At 42.4% G+C, this 20,979-nt stretch overlaps 1 protein-coding gene across 2 annotated transcripts in view; it reads right to left on the minus strand.

Annotated features, from left to right (window-relative positions):
* Window positions 1-20,979, minus strand: part of LOC124545201 (fatty acyl-CoA reductase 1-like) — a 269,460-nt gene that overhangs the window by 45,106 nt on the left and 203,375 nt on the right. For both annotated transcript variants that reach the window (XM_047124067.1, XM_047124068.1), the window contains 2 exons: window positions 9,243-9,491; window positions 5,904-6,049 (listed from right to left, as the gene is read on the minus strand). In XM_047124067.1, coding sequence (XP_046980023.1) covers window positions 5,904-6,049; window positions 9,243-9,491 — 395 coding nt within the window. The remainder of the gene's footprint in view (window positions 1-5,903; window positions 6,050-9,242; window positions 9,492-20,979) is intronic.

The raw sequence follows: 20,979 nt of genomic DNA on the forward strand, positions 1-20,979 counted from the left end.
TCCCAGATGGTACTGAGTTATGAGGGGAATGCTCCTCTGTGACCCGACTGTGGGACTTTGGGAGGTGGTGGTAGACTGGAAAGATAAGGAACAGGGATTTGTTTTTGTACAAGGACGGGAGGATAATTACAGTCAGTGAAGGCTTCAGTGAGACCCTTGGCATATTCTGAGAGGGATTGCTCATCACTGCAGATGTGATGACCACAGGTGGCTAGGCTGTACAGAAGGGACTTCTTGGTACGGAATGGGTGGCAGCTGTCGAACTGGAGGTATTGCTGGTGGTTAGTGGGTTTGATATTGACGGAGCTACTGATGTAGCCATCTTTGGGGTGGAGGTCAACATCTAGGAAGGTGGCTTGTTGGGTTGAGTAGGATCAGGTGAAGCAAATGGGAGAGAAGTTGAGGTTCTGGAGGAATGTGAATAAGGTGTCCTCACCTTCAATCCAGATAGCAATGATGTCATCAATGAATCTGAATCAGGTGAGGGGTATAGGATTCTGGGATTTTAGGAAGGATTCCTCTAGATGGCCCATGAATAGGTTAGCATAGGATGGTGCCATGCAGGTGCCCATAGCCGTACTGTGGATTTGTTTGTCGGTAATACCTTCAAAGGAGGAGTAATTTGTGGGTGAGGATATAGTTGGTCATGGAGACTAGGAAGGAGGTTGTTGGTTTGGAATCCATAGGGCATCTGGAAAGTTAGTGTTCAATAGCAGTAAGTCCATGGGCATTAGGAATATTAGTGTACAGGGAGGTGGCATCAATAGTGACAAGCAGGGCACCGAGTGGTAAAGGGACAGGAACTGTGGAGAGTCGGTCAAGGAAATGGTTGGTATCTTTTATATATGAGGATAGGTTCCGGGTAATAAGTTGAAGGTGTTGGTCTATGAGAGCAGAGATTCTCTCAGTGGGGGCACAGTAATCGGTCACAATGGGGCGTCCTGGGTGGTTGGGTTTACAGACTTCAAGAAGCATGTAGAAGGTGGGAGTGCGGGGAGTGGTAGGGGTAAGTAAGGCTCTGGGGAGAGGTTCTGGGATGGGTCTAACTATTTTAGTAGTGACTGGAGATCCTGCTGGATTACTGGAATGGGCTCACTGTGGCATGGCTTGAAGATGGAAGTATCTGACAGCTGATGGAGTCCTTCTGCCACATAATCCTTGTGGCTCAAAACAACGGTGGTGGAGCCTTTGTGTGCAGGTAGGTTTATAAGGTCAGGATCAGTTTTTAGATGGTGGCCTGCAGTTCTTTCTGCAGATGTAAGGTTAGTTTGCATGTTGAGGGGTTTGGGGAATGATGGTGAGGCAAGGTTCGAGGTTAACAAATTCTGGAAAGTTAATAGACGATGGTTTGGAGGCAGTGGGGGTGGATCACGGTTGGATAGAGGAGTGAACTGAGTTAGGCAAGGTTCAATATTGGTCTTTGGATGAGTCTGATTGGTTGGGTTGGTGACGAGAAAGTGTTTCCACTATAGGGACCAGGAGAAGGAGAGAAGGTCTTTAACTAGTCCTGCATGGTTAAATTTGGGAGTGGGGCAAAAGGTGATGCCTTTGGAAAGGACTGATATTTCTGTAGGACTAAGGCTTCTGGAGGAAAGGTTCGTAACTGTGTTGTGAGTCTGTGTAGGTTCTGGGTTCTGTGTGGTGGTGGGAGGGAGTTTTGGAGGGTGGCGTAAGTGTACTACGTCAGTGAGACAGGGTTTCTCAGCTATGAGGGGGCATGGAGGAGGTTTGGAGGTTGTTGTAGAAATGGTGGACAGTGGTACTCCAAGACGGGAATAGGAAGTGAGTGGGATGGAGAGCTTTTTGAGGCAGTGAGTGCATGTTGCTCAAGTTCCTGCAGGGCAAGAGTTTCAATGTGTATTATGGGTTCCAGGAATTTGGGATTACATAGCAGGAGAATTTTGCAGATGGAGAGAAGATACTGCAAGGAGGATTGGGCTTGGTTGTTATGGTTTTGCAGGACTATGTTGGTGAGGGCCAAGGATTGGCAGAATCTGAACATGTGGAGGTTATTGTGGAAGGAGGGGTGGCAACCAGAGATGGGTAATTTGATGGTAAGGTGTTGTTGCTTGGTTCATGGAATCCCTCCTAATGGCCTTACCAACAAATCCGTGCCAGGAAGGGCTCTCAACAAGGGAAGTGTTCAGGTGTCTCAGAGTAAACCAAGGCAATGTTGTTCAGACATGGAGGAGATACAGTGAGACAGGAACTGTCGATGATATACCTCGCTCCGGCCACCCAAGGGCTACTACTGCAGTGGATGACCGCTACCTATGGAACACTGACAGCAATGCCACCATGTGAATAACGCTTTTCGTGCAGCCACAGGACGTTGTGTTATGAATCAAACTGTGTGCAATAGGCTGCATGATACGCAAATCCTCTTCCAACATCTGTGGTGAGGTCCATCTTTGCAAACACAACACCATACAGCATGGTACAGATGGGCCCAACAACATGCCAAATGGACCGCTCAGGATTGGCATCATCTTCTCCTCACTGATCACTGATGAGTGTTACATATGCCTTCAACCAGACAATCATCGGAGACTTGTTTGGAGGCAACCCGATCAGGCTGAACTCCTTAGACACACTGTCCAGCAAGTGAGGCAAGGTGGAGGTTCCCTGATGTTTTGGGGTGGCATTATGTGAGGCTGATGTACGTTGCTGGTGGTCATGGAAGACACCATAATGGCTGTACAATACGTGAATGCTATCCTACGACCAATAGTGCAACCATATCGGCAGCATATTGGCAAGGCACTCATCTTCATGAATGACAATTCGTGCCCCCATCATGCACATCTTGTGAATGACTTCCTTCAGGATAACAACATCACTCAACTAGAGTGGCCAACATGTTTTCCAGACATGAACCTTATTGAACATGCCTGGGATAGATTGAAAAGTGCTGTTTATGGACAATGTGACCCACTAACCACTCTGAGGGATCTACATTGCATTGCTGTTGAGGAGTGGAACAATCTGGACCAACAGTGCCTTGATGAATTTGTGGATAGTATGACACGACAAATACAGGCATGCATCAATGCAAGAGGAAGTGCTACTGGATATGAGAGGTACCGGTGTGTACAGCAATCTGGACCACCACCTCTGAAGGTCTCACTGTATGGTGGTACAACATGCAAGGTGTGGTTCTCATGAGCAATAAAAAGGGCAGAAATGGTGTTTATGTTGATCTCTATTCCAGTTTCCTGCACAGGTTTCCGAACTCTCAGAAACGAGGTAATACAAAACTTTTGTTGATGTGAGCAGATAATAAATCCCAATAGCTGTATATTTTAACATACTCTTTCTGCACCCTTTGGTGTAGGGTTCAGTGCCTATAACTTTTCTTCTTGATCTAAATAGTTTATTTCCTTAGGCATCTACATCTTGCATCTGCATCTATACTCTGCAAGCCACTGTGATGTGCATGGCAGAGAATACGTAGCATTGTACCAGTTACTAGGGTTTCTTCCTGTTCCATTCATGTATGGAGTGCGGGAAGAATGATTGTTTGAATGCCTCTGTTCGTGCAGTAATTATTCTAATCTTATCCTCATGATCCAACTGTGAGGGGTAGAGATTTTCATTAACATAATCTGCCTCACCATCACCATTATGTTGCTGTATACAATATATGTTTGCAAAGAAGTAACCTTCTAGTTTACAATAAATAATTTCATCAGATTTTAACCCATGCTCAGTTAACAGTAATGCACGAGATGCGTGTTCATTTACAAAAACCTGTAATATATTAAGCTTATTTCTAAGGTACTAAATATTTAGGTGCATGAGACTTAGTGGTACTTTTCAATAATCACACTTATTTTATGGGTCGGGCTATGTAGCCCATGTATGTGTGCTGTACAGATAATGTGTATATCTCTGTTGGGGAATGAAAGAGGTTGTCTTGTAATACTGTTTTCAGAATGCATGAAGAAATTTCGATGTTACTCAAATCCCCTGCAGTAACTATTGCATCTGTATCATGACAACTATCATCTATGAAATTATTGCATATAGCAAGAAACACAAAGACTTGGAAAAATACACAGCTCTGATTCAAGAGAAGACTGCAGACATATTTCCATTCTGTACAGACAGGAGTTTAAAGCATAACTTTTGACTCATTACAGATGAACCTCAGACATACACTATGTTAGAGAGAGAGGCTCTATCAGTTAATTAAGGTTTTTAACATGCATGCTGAAAACAGAAAAAAAAATCCTTGAAATTTTTTTCCCCTATAACTGGAGCATTGAAGTAGATATCTCCTATCACACTGCAGTTGAAGATCTCTGGAGTGTGTTAAGTCTAGCAAATTCGTATGATTGGAATACATCTGTTCTCAAAGGAAAAAGTATAATAATATTTGTGATAGGAAAATTACACATGCTGTAAATTTTAAAACTATATTAAATCATTTATTACTTTTTTTAAGTGTACAGACTTTGCTGATCTTTTGTCCATCAAAGCCATTTGCCGTACAGCAATATTTGCCAAATAATTGTTTATACACACTAAATTTGGCACACATGTAATCTTTCCCAGTCACAGATTCAGTTACTGGTCGCCATCAAAACACATCACATCAGTAACACCCGCATGTTTGTGACAGTTGTTTTGACAATACACTGTATGTTGTTACCCAACCCATTAGTTTAAGTGTACTGCCACAAAAACCTCTTACTATTTAGGCGCTAAGAGGATTGTTACTGGTGTTGTGATTGCTGCTGGTGGCGAAAACACTGACACTGTTTTGGTCTGTTGTTTCCCATCAAACATAATTGCCTACCGAACCAGTGATAAATTCATTGAATGTGAGTGAGCTGAACCTTTCTATAAAGTACTACATCGTCTATCTCAGCTACCACTTCAAGTGCAGTGTCTCATGAAATACCAACACTGACATGTTGCGACCTACAACCGGGCAAATAAAAGATACATGTGAACAGCAGCATGGCATTGATGACTAAGTGAACTGGAGGGGGCCTTACAGGATCGTCAGAAACTGTCTGAACAGCTTGTAAGGATATTATAGAGGAAATTGTGCATAGAAATAATGGTTAAGAAAAAAATCGATGTGTTGCACTAGTTCCGAGTTACTTAACATTGAAGTTCGCCAATCGGGTTGTCGCATGCTCAAATTCGAGCAACTTGCCAGAGGCAGTGTAGCCAAACGAGCTCTTCGTTTGAATTGCCGGAAAAGAAAACACGGAAATCATTGGGTTACACTGAGGATCGAACCTGCCGTTCACCTCGTTGGGCTCTCGTTTGCAAGTAATCGACGAAACAGTACCGTATTCCGAAATTCCACATGATACACTAGTGTCTTAAAAATAATAGCACTGGAAAGGGTAGTGAGATAGCAAAGTGGTGAAGTGGCGTTGGTAACATACAGACGGTTGTGCATTCGAATCTCGTCAGGTGATTTTAAATTTTTGTTTGTAACTCGTTATTGCAATGACTCTTATCATTATGTGTATGCAGTTCATTGCTTTTAACGTAATGTCTTTTGATTTCTGCTTCTTTGTAACCATTGTGACTTATCACAATAACGTGTCACTTTTTCTTCCTATCTTTTGTTTACCTGGTGAAATCTTTTTGCAGGTGATTTGGATTATTTTTATTCATCTACCACAACAATGAAACATTTGAAATTGGCGATCTATCGATTAATAACCAAAATGAGAAATAATCTATTTATAGGACCTACTTAAGAGATTAGAGATACAGACAGTTTTAAGGTATAAGCAGGGAAGAATGAAGTTGATTGAATCAAACAGTTAGAGAGCAACGTGATTTACAATTTTAATTTGTATGGGTCCTGCACATTTTTCTGAAAGGCTTTGCTCAAGCAAAACTTTCCTGCAATCAGAGCTTTTGTTGTTACATACTTGGGCGTTATCGCTGCTAACTGGTCATCGTCCATCCATGAGACAATATCTATTATCTTTTCTGGGTCTGCTCTCGCTGGATACAGTTTCTCCTCAAGAATAGAGTTGTCACAGTGGCAGAAAGACGTTGATACATGTAAGAACACCTGGAAACAACCAAAATTTTTATCAAATGACTCTGAGCACTATGGGACTTAACATCTGAGGTCATCAGTCCCCTAGAACTTTGAACTACTTAAACCTAACTAACCTAAGCACATCACACACATCCATGCCCGAGGCAGGATTCGAACCTGCGACCGTAGTAGTCACGCGGTTCCGGACTGAAGCGCCTAGAACCGCACGGCCACCGAAGCCGGCAAAATTTTGATCAGTAAAATTAGAACAAGTACATAGAACACATTTATGTTGCATCAGACCTACGCCAACAGTATTCTCTTAACAACCAATCGTCGAAGCTTTTGAATACAGTAACATTTGTTTTTCGGAAAACTGTTAAAAACAATTTTAATTTGGCCCTCAAATTTACTAGACCATTAAAGGCAAGTAGGTCAACTTAAACTTTCAAATAGAAATATAATCCAAAACCTCTATGGTTTAAAGGAAAACTGAACAACTTTTTACTCTTTTTGGTACATGGTATGGGCGAATTATATCAAAACAATGTACCTGAGTCTGGGGAGGTTCACTAGCGCTTAAGCAAAGAAACAGTAATTTTGTAGGATAATGAATCTACTTTGAAGATTGATGTGTTTTCATAGTTGAAGTCAGGAGCAAATCTTTGTCTTCCACTTCCTATTTTGGACATTTTAAAGATAAAAAGCAACCTTTTTTTTAAATTACACATTCCTTTTGTTTAGAAGATATTACAAAAGGTCAAAATGAATGTCACCTTTTCAAAGTGCATTCATGCGCAGCCTTTAGAAACTTTGGCTACGCCAAAACAAGGTACTTAGCCTTGAAGCATTTCTCCAGATGGCAGCAACCAGAATGCTTCCCGAATTCATCCTGTTTAGCCAGTCGTTTAGAGTTTTTAGTTCCATTCGATGAAAATGAACGATGAATTGGTTATCAGAAACCAGTGTTATTGTGATATAGTACCCACTATTCCAACCTACCAATAGCTTTTATTGCGAAAGTGACGATACCTTTTTTATTCCTTATCTTTTAACTGATTTTATCGGTCGATGACTAATGTTTTAGAGTCATTTCAAGTATTACTGCTTGAAAGGTTTTAAAAATTTTACACTTTATAGATACCTTTTTACCCATACTAATTTTGTGTTTTTGCTCCTATTTTATTAATATTCTTGCACGAAATTCAAAGCTGATAATTCATTGCTTTATCTAATTTGTCTTCCGAACTTGTACTTTAGTTATGCAATTGTTTTTTGGAAGTACGTTGGTTGGCCAACGTTATCTACCTTTAAAATCTGCTACTATGGTCGTATAATCTTGCATCTACGTCTTTGTGTGGCCGGCTTTGAGGGCTGACATCCTATTCTCGACCGCATTATCTGCTATTTGTCAGCTGTACGCAACGCTCCATGCTGTACACGCCGGAACACCGATGGCTACGTGCTGCGTATGATTTCTTAAATTTTCTTGGTTTGCCATAGTTTTCCTGTCCAGCAGACACTGTAGCTATACCTGGCAATGTAATCACGGTTCCAGGTTCCGTAATGCTTTTATTCATCCCATGACGAAAGGCGATGGTTCTTTATAAGATCTTATCTTAAGGGGAGGTTTACTATCTTTTGGTTCAAAAAATCGATTTTTTTTTAAATTGCATTTTTGGTTCCATAAAAGTGTTTAGAATCCACCCCTGAAACGGTTTTTCCGAAACCGGAACGGAAATGTTTGTTATTTGCAGTTGAACTAAAAAAATGCACCTGCCTGAAATCGGCCTTTTTCACTCACCAGTTTATTCTTTCGGAGGACGAGTTATTGTGCCGGTGCTTGGGAGGAAACACACAAAATTCAAATGAAAGTTTGAACGCGTGTGATTGGAAGAGCCCCCAAGCATTTGCATTCCGCTGCGAAGACTGTGGAGATTGCGACTTTCCTGGCAGTGAGCAGCTTCAGTGAAGGGTATTCAGCAATTCTCAAGACCATGACAACGATGGACGTCACCCTGGGACTCTATTCGACGCAGTTCGCCGAGCATTCGGACGACCACCGGATTCAAGCGGCCGAAAATCGCTTGTCACCGGTCGTACGAGCGGCTCTGGAGCAGCGCAGTATGGCTCAGATCCAGCAGAACGCCCTCTATGAGAAAGAGGAAGGACTAGTTTATGGACCCTGAATAGCAGATTGAATGTAAGTTGCATAATACTGCATTTGTATGTAGTCAAAATTTCAAACTCGTTTTTCTCGAAATGACTTTTTTTTTATCGCGCGATATGGTAACTTCAAATCCACTGAACCGGTTGGCATGATTCTTTGATTCTGACGAAGCTAACTAAATTGTCTAGAAGTTGTACTACTTTTATTCCGATCCATCAACTATAAATATTTTTGCTTGGCCGACGAAGTCGAAAAATCGATGAAAAAAAACCCTTTTTTTCAAATGGCCGCCATTTTGTTTCCTATGGTCCAAATTTCTTAAGCGAGGTACAACTCCTAAAGAAACTTATATACTTTGCTAACGTCTACTCAGTTTTTATTTCAGACGAGCCAGCTGACCTGTGACATACCGCGTGTGGAGGTCTACATCGAAATTTTTTTTCGTTCAGACGGCACTTCCGCCTTTGCTCTTCGATATTCCTGCTCGAAAAAATTCGTTGTAGAGGAAATATCAATAAACATTTTGACCAATTTTGACATTGATATCTGTAACACATCTCGAGAAAAAAATTCTCAGAAAACATGCTTTTTTCGGGTCAAAGATAGTAAACCTCCCCTTAATGGTATGTGTGGACATTAATGAACCAGTGTTGGTTTTCCACATTAATTTCAACATAAGGTCACAGTTATGGTTAATCGCAGAGGCGGCTGCACAGCCTGGAACTTTAAACGCTTGTGTTTTTTTTATTTACTCCATTTTCCCTTTTTAATCTGAATATGTCTCAACATTGTTATTTTTCACCGCTAGGCCATATGATGATGCCCCAAAAGAGTGAAACGCGTCATTGCCTGTAAATAAAAAAGATTTTGCAACCGAGACTGTCTTATTTCAAGAGGGTTAGTTAAGTCTGGTACAATGTTTATGTGATGAACCAGATGGGCTATTGGGAAATCCGTCTACGGAAAACTGGATTTGGGAACCCACAGAGTTGGAGTGTGTGTACAGCATAGCTTCTGGTTAGCGACAGCACTTCCGTCCGGTTGGTCTCTGACCTGCAAGTGCGGCAGCTGCTCGGCCAGCTGCAGGGCGCGCTTCGTGCCCACAACATTGGTGACGACGGCGACTCGCAGGCTGTCGTCGAAGCGGACGCTGGCGGCGCAGTGGAAGACGACGCTGACGTCACGACGAAGGGCTGCCAGGTCCTCTTCCGCCAGCTGGAAGTCCGGCGCACTCAGGTCGCCGGCCACCACGGATAGGTGGCGTGCGAAGTCCGGCCGCTGCGCGCGTAGCTGTGAGAACACCTGCACAACCAGAGAGACCACCAGGTAACTTTCGATAAGTCTTAACAATCACGATACTCAATCTCATTTTTGTACTCCCAGCGATGGCTGCGCCCCAAGCGGCCAGCAAGCGACATTTTTGAATCCGATATCGGATGACTGCGAATACTAACGGTTATATTGATCTCTAACATAGTTTTTACAATATGGGGGGGGGGGGGGGGGTATGTAGTGCCATAAAAATCGACGGTACTAAAAAATTACTCCACGTTGTGATTATTTAGCTTCCTAAGGACCCTGGGAGATACGAAACGTTACATTACTGGATGGTTTATTTACGATTCTCGTGTAACATACAGTACATAGATTGTAGAATGGAGAGACGTTTAAGTAACCTCTAGCGTGCCACAGGGGAGTGTTACGGGACCATTGTTTTTCACAATATATATAAATGACCTAGTAGATAGTGTCGGAAGTTCTATGCGGCTTTTCGCGGATGATGCTCTGTAGTATACAGAGAAGTTGCAGCATTAGAAAATTGCAGCGAAATGCAGAAAGATCTGCAGCGGATAGGCACTTGGTGCAGGGAGTGGCAACTGACCCTTAACATAGACAAATGTAATGTATTGCGAATACATAGAAAGAAGGATCCTTTATTGTATGATTATACAGTATGATAGCGGAACAAACACTGGTAGCAGTTACTTCTGTAAAATATCTGGGAGTATGCGTGCGGAACGATTTGAAGTGGAACGATCATATAAAATTAATTGTTGGTAAGCGGTTACCAGGTTGAGATTCATTGGGAGAGTCCTTCGAAAATGTAGTCCATCAACAAAGGAGGTGGCTTACAAAACACTCGTTCGACCTATACTTGAGTATTGCGCATCAGTGTGGGATCCGTACCAGGTCGGGTTGACAGAGGGGATAGAGAAGATCCAAAGAAGAGCGGCGCGTTTCATCACAGGGTTATTTGGTAACCGTGATAGCGTTACGGAGATGTTTAGCAAACTCAAGTCGCAGACTCTGCAAGAGAGGCGCTCTGCATCGCGGTGTAGCTTGCTCGCCAGGTTTCGAGAGGGTGCGTTTCTGGATGAGGTATCGAATATATTGCTTCCCCCTACTTATACCTCCCGAGGAGATCACGAATGTAAAATTAGAGAGATCAGAGCGCGCACGGAGGCTTTCCGGCAGTCGTTCTTCCCGCGAACCATACGCGACTGGAACAGGAAAGGGAGGTAATGATAGTGGCACGTAAAGTGCCCTCCGTCACACACCGTTGGGTGATAAATATAGATGTAGATGAAGAATAATATCGTTTTCCTTCAATAACAAAAAATTGCTAGTAAACACCAGAAGACCTGATCTTTTACAGGAAGGCGTCGTATATCCATCCAACAAATCAGAGGTTTCAGCTGAATCAGTGAATGTGGGACGTAAGAAACTTATATGGAATGTAATACCTACATTATTTAACGTAACAAATAAGACACCACAGCCATAGCTTAAGGCCCGCAACTCGTGGTCGTGCGGTAGCGTTCTCGCTTCCCACGCTCGGGTTCCCGGGTTCGATTCCCGGCGGGGTCAGGGATTTTTCTCTGCCTCGTGATGGCTGGGTGTTGTGTGATGTCCTTAGGTTAGTTAGGTTTAAGTAGTTCTAAGTTCTAGGGAACTGATGACCATAGATGTTAAGTCCCATAGTGGTCAGAGCCATTTGAACCATAGCTTAAGGGAAACCCGCACAGACGTAATAATAAATCGTCAAAAGCAATGAAACTATTTCCCAAAACAGAAGTAAGTAATCCCACAATTGTTGCTAAATCTGAGCCACAGACGGCAAGAATCTTCAACACTTTCACTTTCGAAGGAAAAGTAATTACATTTACAAAAAAAATTACTGTGTATTAGAAAGTCGAGTGAAGTGTAAGAAAGGGCAAATCAGTGGACTCCATAAAAATTTTTAATGTGTCAGGGAAGGTGCCTATAACAACAACATAAAAATATATGCTTCTCCTCTATGAAATCTGTTTACATTCTTTCAGTGGAATAAGCTGAAAATATAGACACATTCGAAAGTATTTCTTCATGAATGAGTTGCAACTTATGTCATTGAATCAGTGTGATTCTGCTCTTTTTACATTTGTTTCATGATACTTTATTTGTCTCGGTAATTTACTAACGCATGGAATGCAAAAATATAGCAACTACCCCATTAATTAAGTAGAAAATAATTAAAAACAAATATTATCCTTGTAATGCGTGTAACTATCTGCTTTCTGACCGCATGCAGCGCTAATGTCGCTCCAACTGTCAAACGGTAACAAGTTTCGCACCAGAGTGTGTCGTGATTGTATTTATTAGACTGTGCTTTCGATCTTAAGTTTTGCATACCAGTGTAGGTAAGACGCCTATGAGTCGCATGTAAAAGAATCCATGATGCTTTCGAATAGGCTCCGTCTGCACAAGCGATGTAATTATTCTCAAGTCAGCAAGGTGCTACCGGGCAGACCTTGCGTCATATCATAATCACTTGACTTTGAAGGCGGTGTTTGTTGGCCAAAACAGTTCTGTTCTGCGTATCTGAATGCTCACTCTGTTGATGTTTGTACTCTGTGGTAACGAAAGAGTAGTTACCTGACTGTATCAAAAATAGGCACCTTGTTTATTGAAACAAATGGAAACGTAAAATACCTGCAGGTTTTCAAGATTAAGGTGAAGTGGGAGGAGGGGGGGGGGGGGGGGGGGGTATCAGCTTGGAGAGTGTACGAATACAGCTCAGGTGCCTGTATGTTCACTATGTGTAGCGTGACGTGAAGTCTCTATGTAGCACAGTGCAACTTGTATGAGTAGCTTTACGTATATCAAAGTTCATTCAGAAAGTTAAGCTGCTTCGCATATGTATCGCCATATATTGTGATGTTTTCTTTTACATCCGTAATTGGCAACCCTCCTGACAGTGTGTGGAGGAGGAAACTTTACACAGCATTATCATTTTCCCCTTTTCATGTTCGAATCATAACGCTGTGCAGTGGTTGTTTCCCTTCAAATTGTGCCATACACGTAAGTTACTACTAGAGGCACTGAAGCGTCACAACGTTATGACGACCTATCTAATAGCGTGTTGGCTTACATTTGGGATGGAAAACAGCAGCAATTTTGCATGGTATGGTCAAGACCTTGGCAGGTTTCAGGAGGTACGAAGCACCAGATGTCTAAGCACATGTCACACAATTCACATTATTACGGTCTGGTGGTTTGTAAGTACAGAGCTTGCACCCCGTAGCGATTCAGATGTGTTCCATCAGATTCAGATCAGGGGAATTTGCACGTTTACACCACAGCTACCGATTTCCGTCTTATTCGAACAATCCCTTCGCAGTGCGTCGTTTTTTTGTCTCATTGTGTACACTGATGATCCAAACCATAATGACCACTGCCGACAACGAAAGAGAATGCTACTTGCAGGAGTTATGGGTTCGTGACGTCATAAGAAAAGTATGTAAGAGAAGCAGATACAAATGGGAAATCATTCTAGCGAAGATAAAGGCTGCGAATGGGGAAACCCAGTTAGATAAAACTATTTGGACAAATGGAAGATTATTATAGCCTTGTGCCTGGGAACAAACATCCCTGAAATGCCAAAGACGGTCGACTCTTCGAGTGTTACTGTCGCGAGCATCTATGGAAAGTGGTTGGACAGAGAATCCACAGATAACAAGCTGGTGGGCGCCCACACTTCATCACAGATCATGAAGGTTGGAGACTTGCCCTATTCGTAAAGCTGGGTAGACGACGATCTGGTAACAGAATATAGTGCTGGTGTTTCAGAGCACACTTTTCAGTGCACATTATTCAACATGGGTCCTCCACAGCAGACGATCCCTACGGATTCACAAGTTTACCGAACGACACAGTTAGTTGCTGTTGCAACGAGCATGGGGCTCCTGTGAACGTGAAGGCGTTATGCAGGTCTTGGAGTCATTCACGTCCATCTAGAAAGTATCTACTAAGGTTAACGAAGGCGATGTTGGCCTGATGTACTCGACGATGCACTTTAGCTACACTGTCTAATGGATCGTCCTAAGAAATATCAAATTAAGATCAGCCTGAAGATGCTTAAATAACGTGAAACGCGTAGTTGGTAAATAAAAAAAAACTAAAATTGCAACCAAGACTGTTTTCAATTAGTAGTATTAAAAATTGGTTTGCTGAGTCATCCCACAGATGGACTGGAAGAATTTCCATAGTTTTCTCTCTGATCATGTACTAAAATGTGTGACACTAACTAATTTTTGGGTCTTGATAACTGATAAACCAGTTATACAGGAATTATAAGGGAACATATGATTTGTTTCTGTCAGCACCTATATTTTTATTTACTTCACATTTTCAAATATCTGATTATCCAGATTTGAAGAATCCTAGAGACCGACAAATGATGCATGAAATACTGCTTTCATTGCCTGATGATTGTGACGATTCTTACGTAAAGAAGAGACAAACGGCTGCTGATGAGCTAACTAATTTGGTCTTTTCTGTTGAAGGAACTAATATTCAATCAATGAACAGAATTGTGTTTTTTATTTTGGAAAATCGAAAGATCCTACTGATTTCACACTGAGAGGACGTGTTGCACTGGAACTGTGTGACGCCATATCACAGCCAAATAATTCTGTTCTTCCTGCCTTCGACAATTTTTTCTGCGTAAAACTCCGATAAAGACGCGCTTCAAAAAAGGAACTTTTTCCTGTGAAGCGATTGCGGAAAACAGAAAGGAAAAACTGATGTTGGCGCGTTTCAAGGGTGCTTTATACAATTTACAGCATGTGCATGATAGTGACCTACTAAGTCATGCACATCAAAGTACGCGCGACATAGGTTACAGAAATTTCAAGGGAAGCAGTGGATGTCTGCATAACTTGATACAGTACTACAGAAGATGCTACGTAAGAGTACCGAGCAAGATGCGCAGTGGTTAGCACACTGGACTCGCTTTCGGTAGGACGACGGTTCAATTCCGCGTACGGCCATCCTGATTTAGGATTTCCGTGATTTCCCAAAATCGCCTCAGGCAAATGCCGGGAAGGTTCGTTCCTTTGAAAGGCCACGGCCGACTTCCTTCCCCATCCTTCCCTATCCGATGAGACCGATGATCTCGTAGCTTGGTTTCCTCCCTCCCCCCCCCCCCCTCTCAAACCAACCCAACGCACCCACTACGTAAGATACCGAAATTTCAAACAAAGAATCAATTTGACGATGTACAGCAAACTGCTGAATCGGCCCGATAATTTGTAAATGAGATAAACAAATTTATCGCATCGTTCAATAAGGAATTTGTTTTCAACTTCGACCAATCTGGATTTGAAGAGAAAATGCATGTGGAAGGAACCCTGCAAATTGTAGGTACCTAGAGATTTGTATCAAGATCAATTAAGAGCAATGACTTAAACGCATTCGTGGACAATTATGCCTATAGTTAATCTGGATGGTAAATTTGCTGCAAAGTTATTTATTGTGCTGCGAGAAGTTGAAGGTGCTCTGTCACTACAATTCTTTCTCGTGTGCGTGATCTTGTAATGGCAGTATGGAGTATTTACGCCACAGTTAGCAAGCGTGGGAAAAATGAACGTAAGAGGACTACAACTTTAGGATGAGCACTGCTTTTGGTCAATAGCTGGACAAAATAACTTGCTTTTGCTTGATTCTTGGCCTGCGTATAAAAATCATACTCATTTGGAGCAAACTGTTCTTCCTGAAACGTGTGATACGTTGCAATTCACACCAGCTGGAACCAATGGACAAATTCAGCCTCTGAATGTTGTTTTTTTTCGTACATAAAAAACATTATCGCCCTTCCTGCAGCTACACCTTAAAGGATAGCCAGTCTCACAATAAGCTCCGCGACAGAGTGTTTCGCATTCGTTTGCATGCCATCACATTCCACAAGTTCTCATCACCCCGTTACACCAATACGATTCTATATGCATACTTTAATAATGGATACCTATAAAAAAAGTCCTGCGCGGTTTGTAGCTCCCAAGGAGATCGCCTTCGATCTTGATGGTGCGAACCTTTGTGATCACTGTGGCGCGCCATTTTCCATTCGGTGTTCATCATGCAAGTTAATGGTTAGTTTCGAACATTTTCTTGAATGTCGACGATGTCCATTTTTTGTGCAGTGTAATACATTCATCCCGTAGAAGGTTGATCTATGCACCTCCCGAAAGCTCATCTTCTGTCGCCCTTCTGATGCACATGGTGAGTCGTTAGCAGCTAATACAGGGTGACACAGAAATACGGAAACATTTCCACAATACAACAAAACTAGAAGTGATGAAGAAAAGAAATTGCAATCATAGCAACTGAAACCTTATAACTTTGAAATTTACGAAACGTCGATGACATTTACCGTTTTTTTGAAAATTACGTCTTTTAGATGGTGTCCTCCTGTACGAGTACATTCGTGAAATTTGCTGCTGAGATTCCTGCAACATCCCAGCTGGGATACTTTGAACTGCGTCCGCAGCTCGTGGTCGTGCGGTAGCGTTCTCGCTTCCCACGCCCGGGTTCCCGGGTTCGATTCCCGGCGGGGTCAGGGATTTTCTCTGCCTCGTGATGACTGGGTGTTGTGTGATGTCCTTAGGTTAGTTAGGTTTAAGTAGTTGTAGGGGACTGATGACCATAGCTGTTAAGTCCCATAGTGCTCAGAGCCATTTTTTTAACTGCGTCCAGAATTCTTTGTTTTAACTCATCCAGGGTTTTTGGCGAGTCGTGTAGACTTGAGGTAGCCCAACGCGAAAAAAATCATAAACGGATAAATCTGGCGATCTAGGGGGCCAGGGAATGTTACCGAATTGTGAGATCACGCGGTTGTCAAACAATTCTCGCACATATGCCATTGGTTGCCATGCAGTGTGTGATGTCGCCCCGTGCTGTTGGAACCATGCTTCTTGAACGTTTGGAAAGTTGTTCAATGCAGGTGTAACGAAAGTTCGTAACACCTCCACTTAACGATCGGCATTAACAGTAATTGTGTTTCTCTGTTCATTTGCGGAAAAATGCGGTCCGATAATACCATGTGCTGAAACACCACACCATACTACTTTAATAGCGTGAAAAGGGCGTTCATGAACGTTATTAGGATTTGTGTTAGCCCAGTAACGATCGTTCTGTTTATTCACATAACCTGTGAGATGAAAATGTGTGCCGCGCGGGATTAGCCGAGCGGTCTTGGGCGCTGCAGTCATAACTGTGCGGCTGGTCCCGGCGGAGGTTCGAGTCCTCCCTCGGGCATGGTTGTGCGTGTTTGTCCTTAGGATAATTTAGGTTAAGTAGTGTGTAAGCTTAGGGGCTGATGACCTTAGCAGTTAAGTCCCATAATATTTCACACACACTTGAGCATTTTTTGAAAATGTGCCTCATCTGACATTCACAACTTCTTTAGAAATTCATCATTGTTTATTTTTCTTATCTTTTGTCGACAGAATCCTAATCGTAACCGGTAATCGTTGTCGTTCAATTGTTGAACCATCTGTAGTTTGTATGGATGAAATTTTAAATGAAGATGAATTTTTCGAACACTCTCCCGAGTCATTCCAACCACGAATTGAACACTGGGGGCTCCATAAGACAGACCTACGCGCAACATCAATGTTCGCTGGAGAACGCACACTTCTTGTTCGTCCTGTTGGCTTCTTCTTGAGGGCAGATCCAGCCTCTTCGAAGTTATTAATCCAACATTCTACCGCGTATTTCGACGGAACGGCATCATGACGTCCTAAATTATAAAAACGTTGAAACTCCCTCTGCGCCGCTGCCAAATTATATTTGTTTTTGTAAAACTTTTTATGGCTAACGCACGCCATTGTCCGTTCCATTGACCCATGTTTACTGAAATGGAGGACTGTTTACTCGCTAACTGTCACGAACCAATAGTGCTGCCACCTGCCCATGGCTGCCACTACTCATTTCATACATTTCTGTTATTCTGTGTCACCCTGTATTTTTTTCCTGTCATAACTGTTGACACAACACTTTCAAAAGAGAGTGGTCTTCGCGGCTGACTCATATAAATCCCAGAACAGCCAAGGATTTTTCCTTGCTGGGAGAACTGCGCCAGGTAGACTCAAGTTCGTGATGCCAACTGAGGAGCTACCTGAATGAGAAGTAGCGATTCAAGGTCTTCAAAGTTGTCAACGGCCGGGAAAGCGGTCTGCTGATCCCATGCTCCTCCATATGTCATTCAAATGACGTCAATGGTTGAAGACGACGCAACGATTGGTCGGTTTCGATTGTCCTATCGGAGGCCAGAACGGCGCAGCTTTGTTTTTGTCTTGTTAGTCCAAGAGTATAATAAGATTATGGTAGGGGTCGTTCGGTCTGACCACAGTGTAGCGCTAAACTGTGTGGAGACGCTATGGCAAGTGATTCACAGGATTTTTTTAAAACAATTATTTAATACATTCAACTATTGTTGTCAATAACATTCAGAAGGTAATAGCTGCGTATTGTCGTTACAGCGCGGAAGTGCTTTAAGAAATAGGTCTGAAAAGACCACGCGCTAAATCGCGTATGGGTTGGGGGGGGGGGGGGCGGTGAGCTATGGTGCTCCGTTCCTATTTGAGCTAGGAACACGAATTGAAGAGTTTTTGATTTAGCGCGGACTAGCGGCCATTTGTATAGCCATTCAAACATCTGTCTTAGCGTTCGTATGTTACAGTATATGAAGCAAGGTTTGAACGACGAACCGGAGCGGTCTCCCAGACAAATTGTGCGAATCGATTAATTCCTTTTGCAAAAGATTTTAATTGGGCTATAATTGTTGTTCAGCTAATGGCACCTTTCGTTTGTGTACCGTCCGGATTTCACGTGCAAAAACAGTCACCCTCGTTCAAATTTTACCTGCAAAAACAATCACTCTTAAATAACTGCGGACTAGAGACAGACTGATGGTTCAAATATGGTCGACCGGTGTAGCAGACCCTTGGTCTAAGATAAGTTTTAACCATTTGAAAAAATCGAGCTTCGTTTCGATTTTACGTGCATTTTACGTTTTTATAGGATAAATGTAAAAAGTCAAAACGAAATTTTTTGTCCAGTAAATTTTATCTGTCGTCGAGATACGATGGTTTAACGTTTTTCTGGGGGGTTTTTGGAGCGCCGCACTTGTATAGTTCAAACTTGTACGAATCGGTTCAAATTTTGCACAAATGCAGATAAATTGATAAAATCAGAGCGAAATTTTTCTTATCCAACAATTTTATCCGTTATAGAGATGCGATAGTTTAAAGCCGATCTAAATTTAACACGTGAAATTTGATTCCACGTGAACTGAATACGCTGTAACGATTTATAGTTAACCAAATAAATAAAAAAGCCTTCTTACGCCAAAATTGAAAACTCGCTTTCAAAAATCTAGCTTCACTTGGAATTTACGTGCAAAAAACGTGTTCTTTGTGAGTTTTTTTTCCGCGCGCCACTTCTATTATACAATCTTGTGCGAATCAGTTCAAATTTTGTAGGAAGGTAGATAAATACATGTAATTAATGGTCGTCCTGTTGTTTTGTGAAAGACGCATCCGTTGCCACAATATAAGCAACATTCTTCGAAAGTCAATAAGAAAAGAAAAAAAACTATAACAGCGGGGTTAGAGGCGCCATGTCACGGATTGCGCGGCCTCCTCCTCCGGAGGTTCGAATCCTCCCTCGGGCATGAGTGTGTGTGTTGTTCTAAGCATAAGATAGTTCAAGTAGTGTGTAAGTCGAGAGACCGATGACCTCAGCAGTTTGACTCCTTAGGAAGAGCAAAAGTTGGGATCAGATTAAAAATGTCTCCTCTCATAGGACAAAAAATGCGAGTATGTCCTCGGTAGAGTTAGGGATGCAAAAGAAGGAAACTACCTTTTTGACTTACCTGGCAGCTTCAAAGACATTTAAATCAAAACATCTTGACATATTTGCGCTTTTTTACGAGTTAACCCTACTTCCCCAGCGCAGTGAACTCTCTTAGCTGCAAGGTGTGGGCACGCCTTCATCTTACAATTCATAGGCTAAAGTCCCTGGTCTCGTACCAAAATCCAGAAGTTTCGCCAGCCATAGTAAACGATATATAATGTGTAAAGATCATACGTGTTATAGCCGAAAAGTTTTTACGAGGGGATAAAATTTTTGGGATGGATTTGTTGCTTGCAGGGTGCCAAAACATTTTTTGATTTCTATGTGAGGGTGGCGGGTGGGAGGGGTTCAAATGGCTCTGAGCACTATGGGACTTAACATCTCAGGTCATCAGTCCCCTAGAACTTAGAACTGCTTAAACCTAACTAACCTAAGGACATCATACACATCCATGCCCGAGGCAGGATTCAAACCTGCGACCGTAGCGGTCGCGCGGTTCCAGACTAAAGCGTCTAGAACCGCTCGGCCACACCGGCCGACGGTGGGAGGGGGATTGATTCTTTCCCCGAGAGGACCGTTTCTCCTACAAACCCACCGCTTGTTTCACGTATGGTGAGGGGTGTAAGGAAACATACACAAAATTTTGTGCGTCGAGAGTGGGATGGATCTGCAGTAGGAAGTATCAGAGATTGGCGGTGCATCTATAATAGGAATTATCCCGGAGTGTGGGTAACGCATCTTACACGTTAATGACAAGTTGTGTCATATTGCACTTCACAAATGCCATTTTGCGTGACATGATCGCATATGTCATGTTATACGACATCACTGCCGTTACTTCACTTGACACGTTGCATTAAATTACATTACATAAGTACTAATACTCAGTGGCGGCTCGTGAGCATACATTCTGGGTGTTCACAAATTTTTAGATTCAAAAAAATTTGAGAGTATGAAATTAATAGCATCTGCTGTATAGTAGTCATGCATATCAAGAAGTGTATGCAACTACAGCCGCTGCCAGTAATAATCACAACAGAAAAATAGCTTATCCGACAAAAGCAAGAATTGTTTTTGTGGAATTCTGTTGTTTTGTACATAATTAAGTATAGTTTAGGACAATAACGAAATAACGCCTAAGTTTTGCAACTCTCCATTTCGCATTTTTGTGTAAGTGGGAATTTTGGGCTTTTCCATTTTTTTCGGACAAATGTACAATACCCCTAACAGATGTACTAGGTCACGAATTTATTTCAGGGCTGAAAATCAGATATTTTTACGCTGCATTAATACAACAACTTCTGCTAACTGTATGCTTCCTTCTTAAATGTTCGCGAGTAGCCACGCTTATGTGATTTCGTCACTGTTTCAGTCACAGGATCTGTTCTCCGAGGCCTAGTTCCTTTGCGGTTAACTTTCCTGGTAATTTACTTTTCTATTCACACGATGAGATTTTCACTCTGCAGTGGAGCGTGCGCTGATATGAAACTTCGTGGCAGAGTAAAGCCGTGTGCCGGACCGACACTCGAACTCGGGACTTTTGCCTTTCGCGGGTAAGTGCTCTACTGATTGATATACCGAAGCACGACCCGTGCCGGCCGCAGTGGCCGAGCGG

This window comes from Schistocerca americana, chromosome 8, assembly GCF_021461395.2.
Source record: "Schistocerca americana isolate TAMUIC-IGC-003095 chromosome 8, iqSchAmer2.1, whole genome shotgun sequence".
Classification (NCBI taxonomy): Eukaryota; Metazoa; Arthropoda; class Insecta; order Orthoptera; family Acrididae; genus Schistocerca; species Schistocerca americana.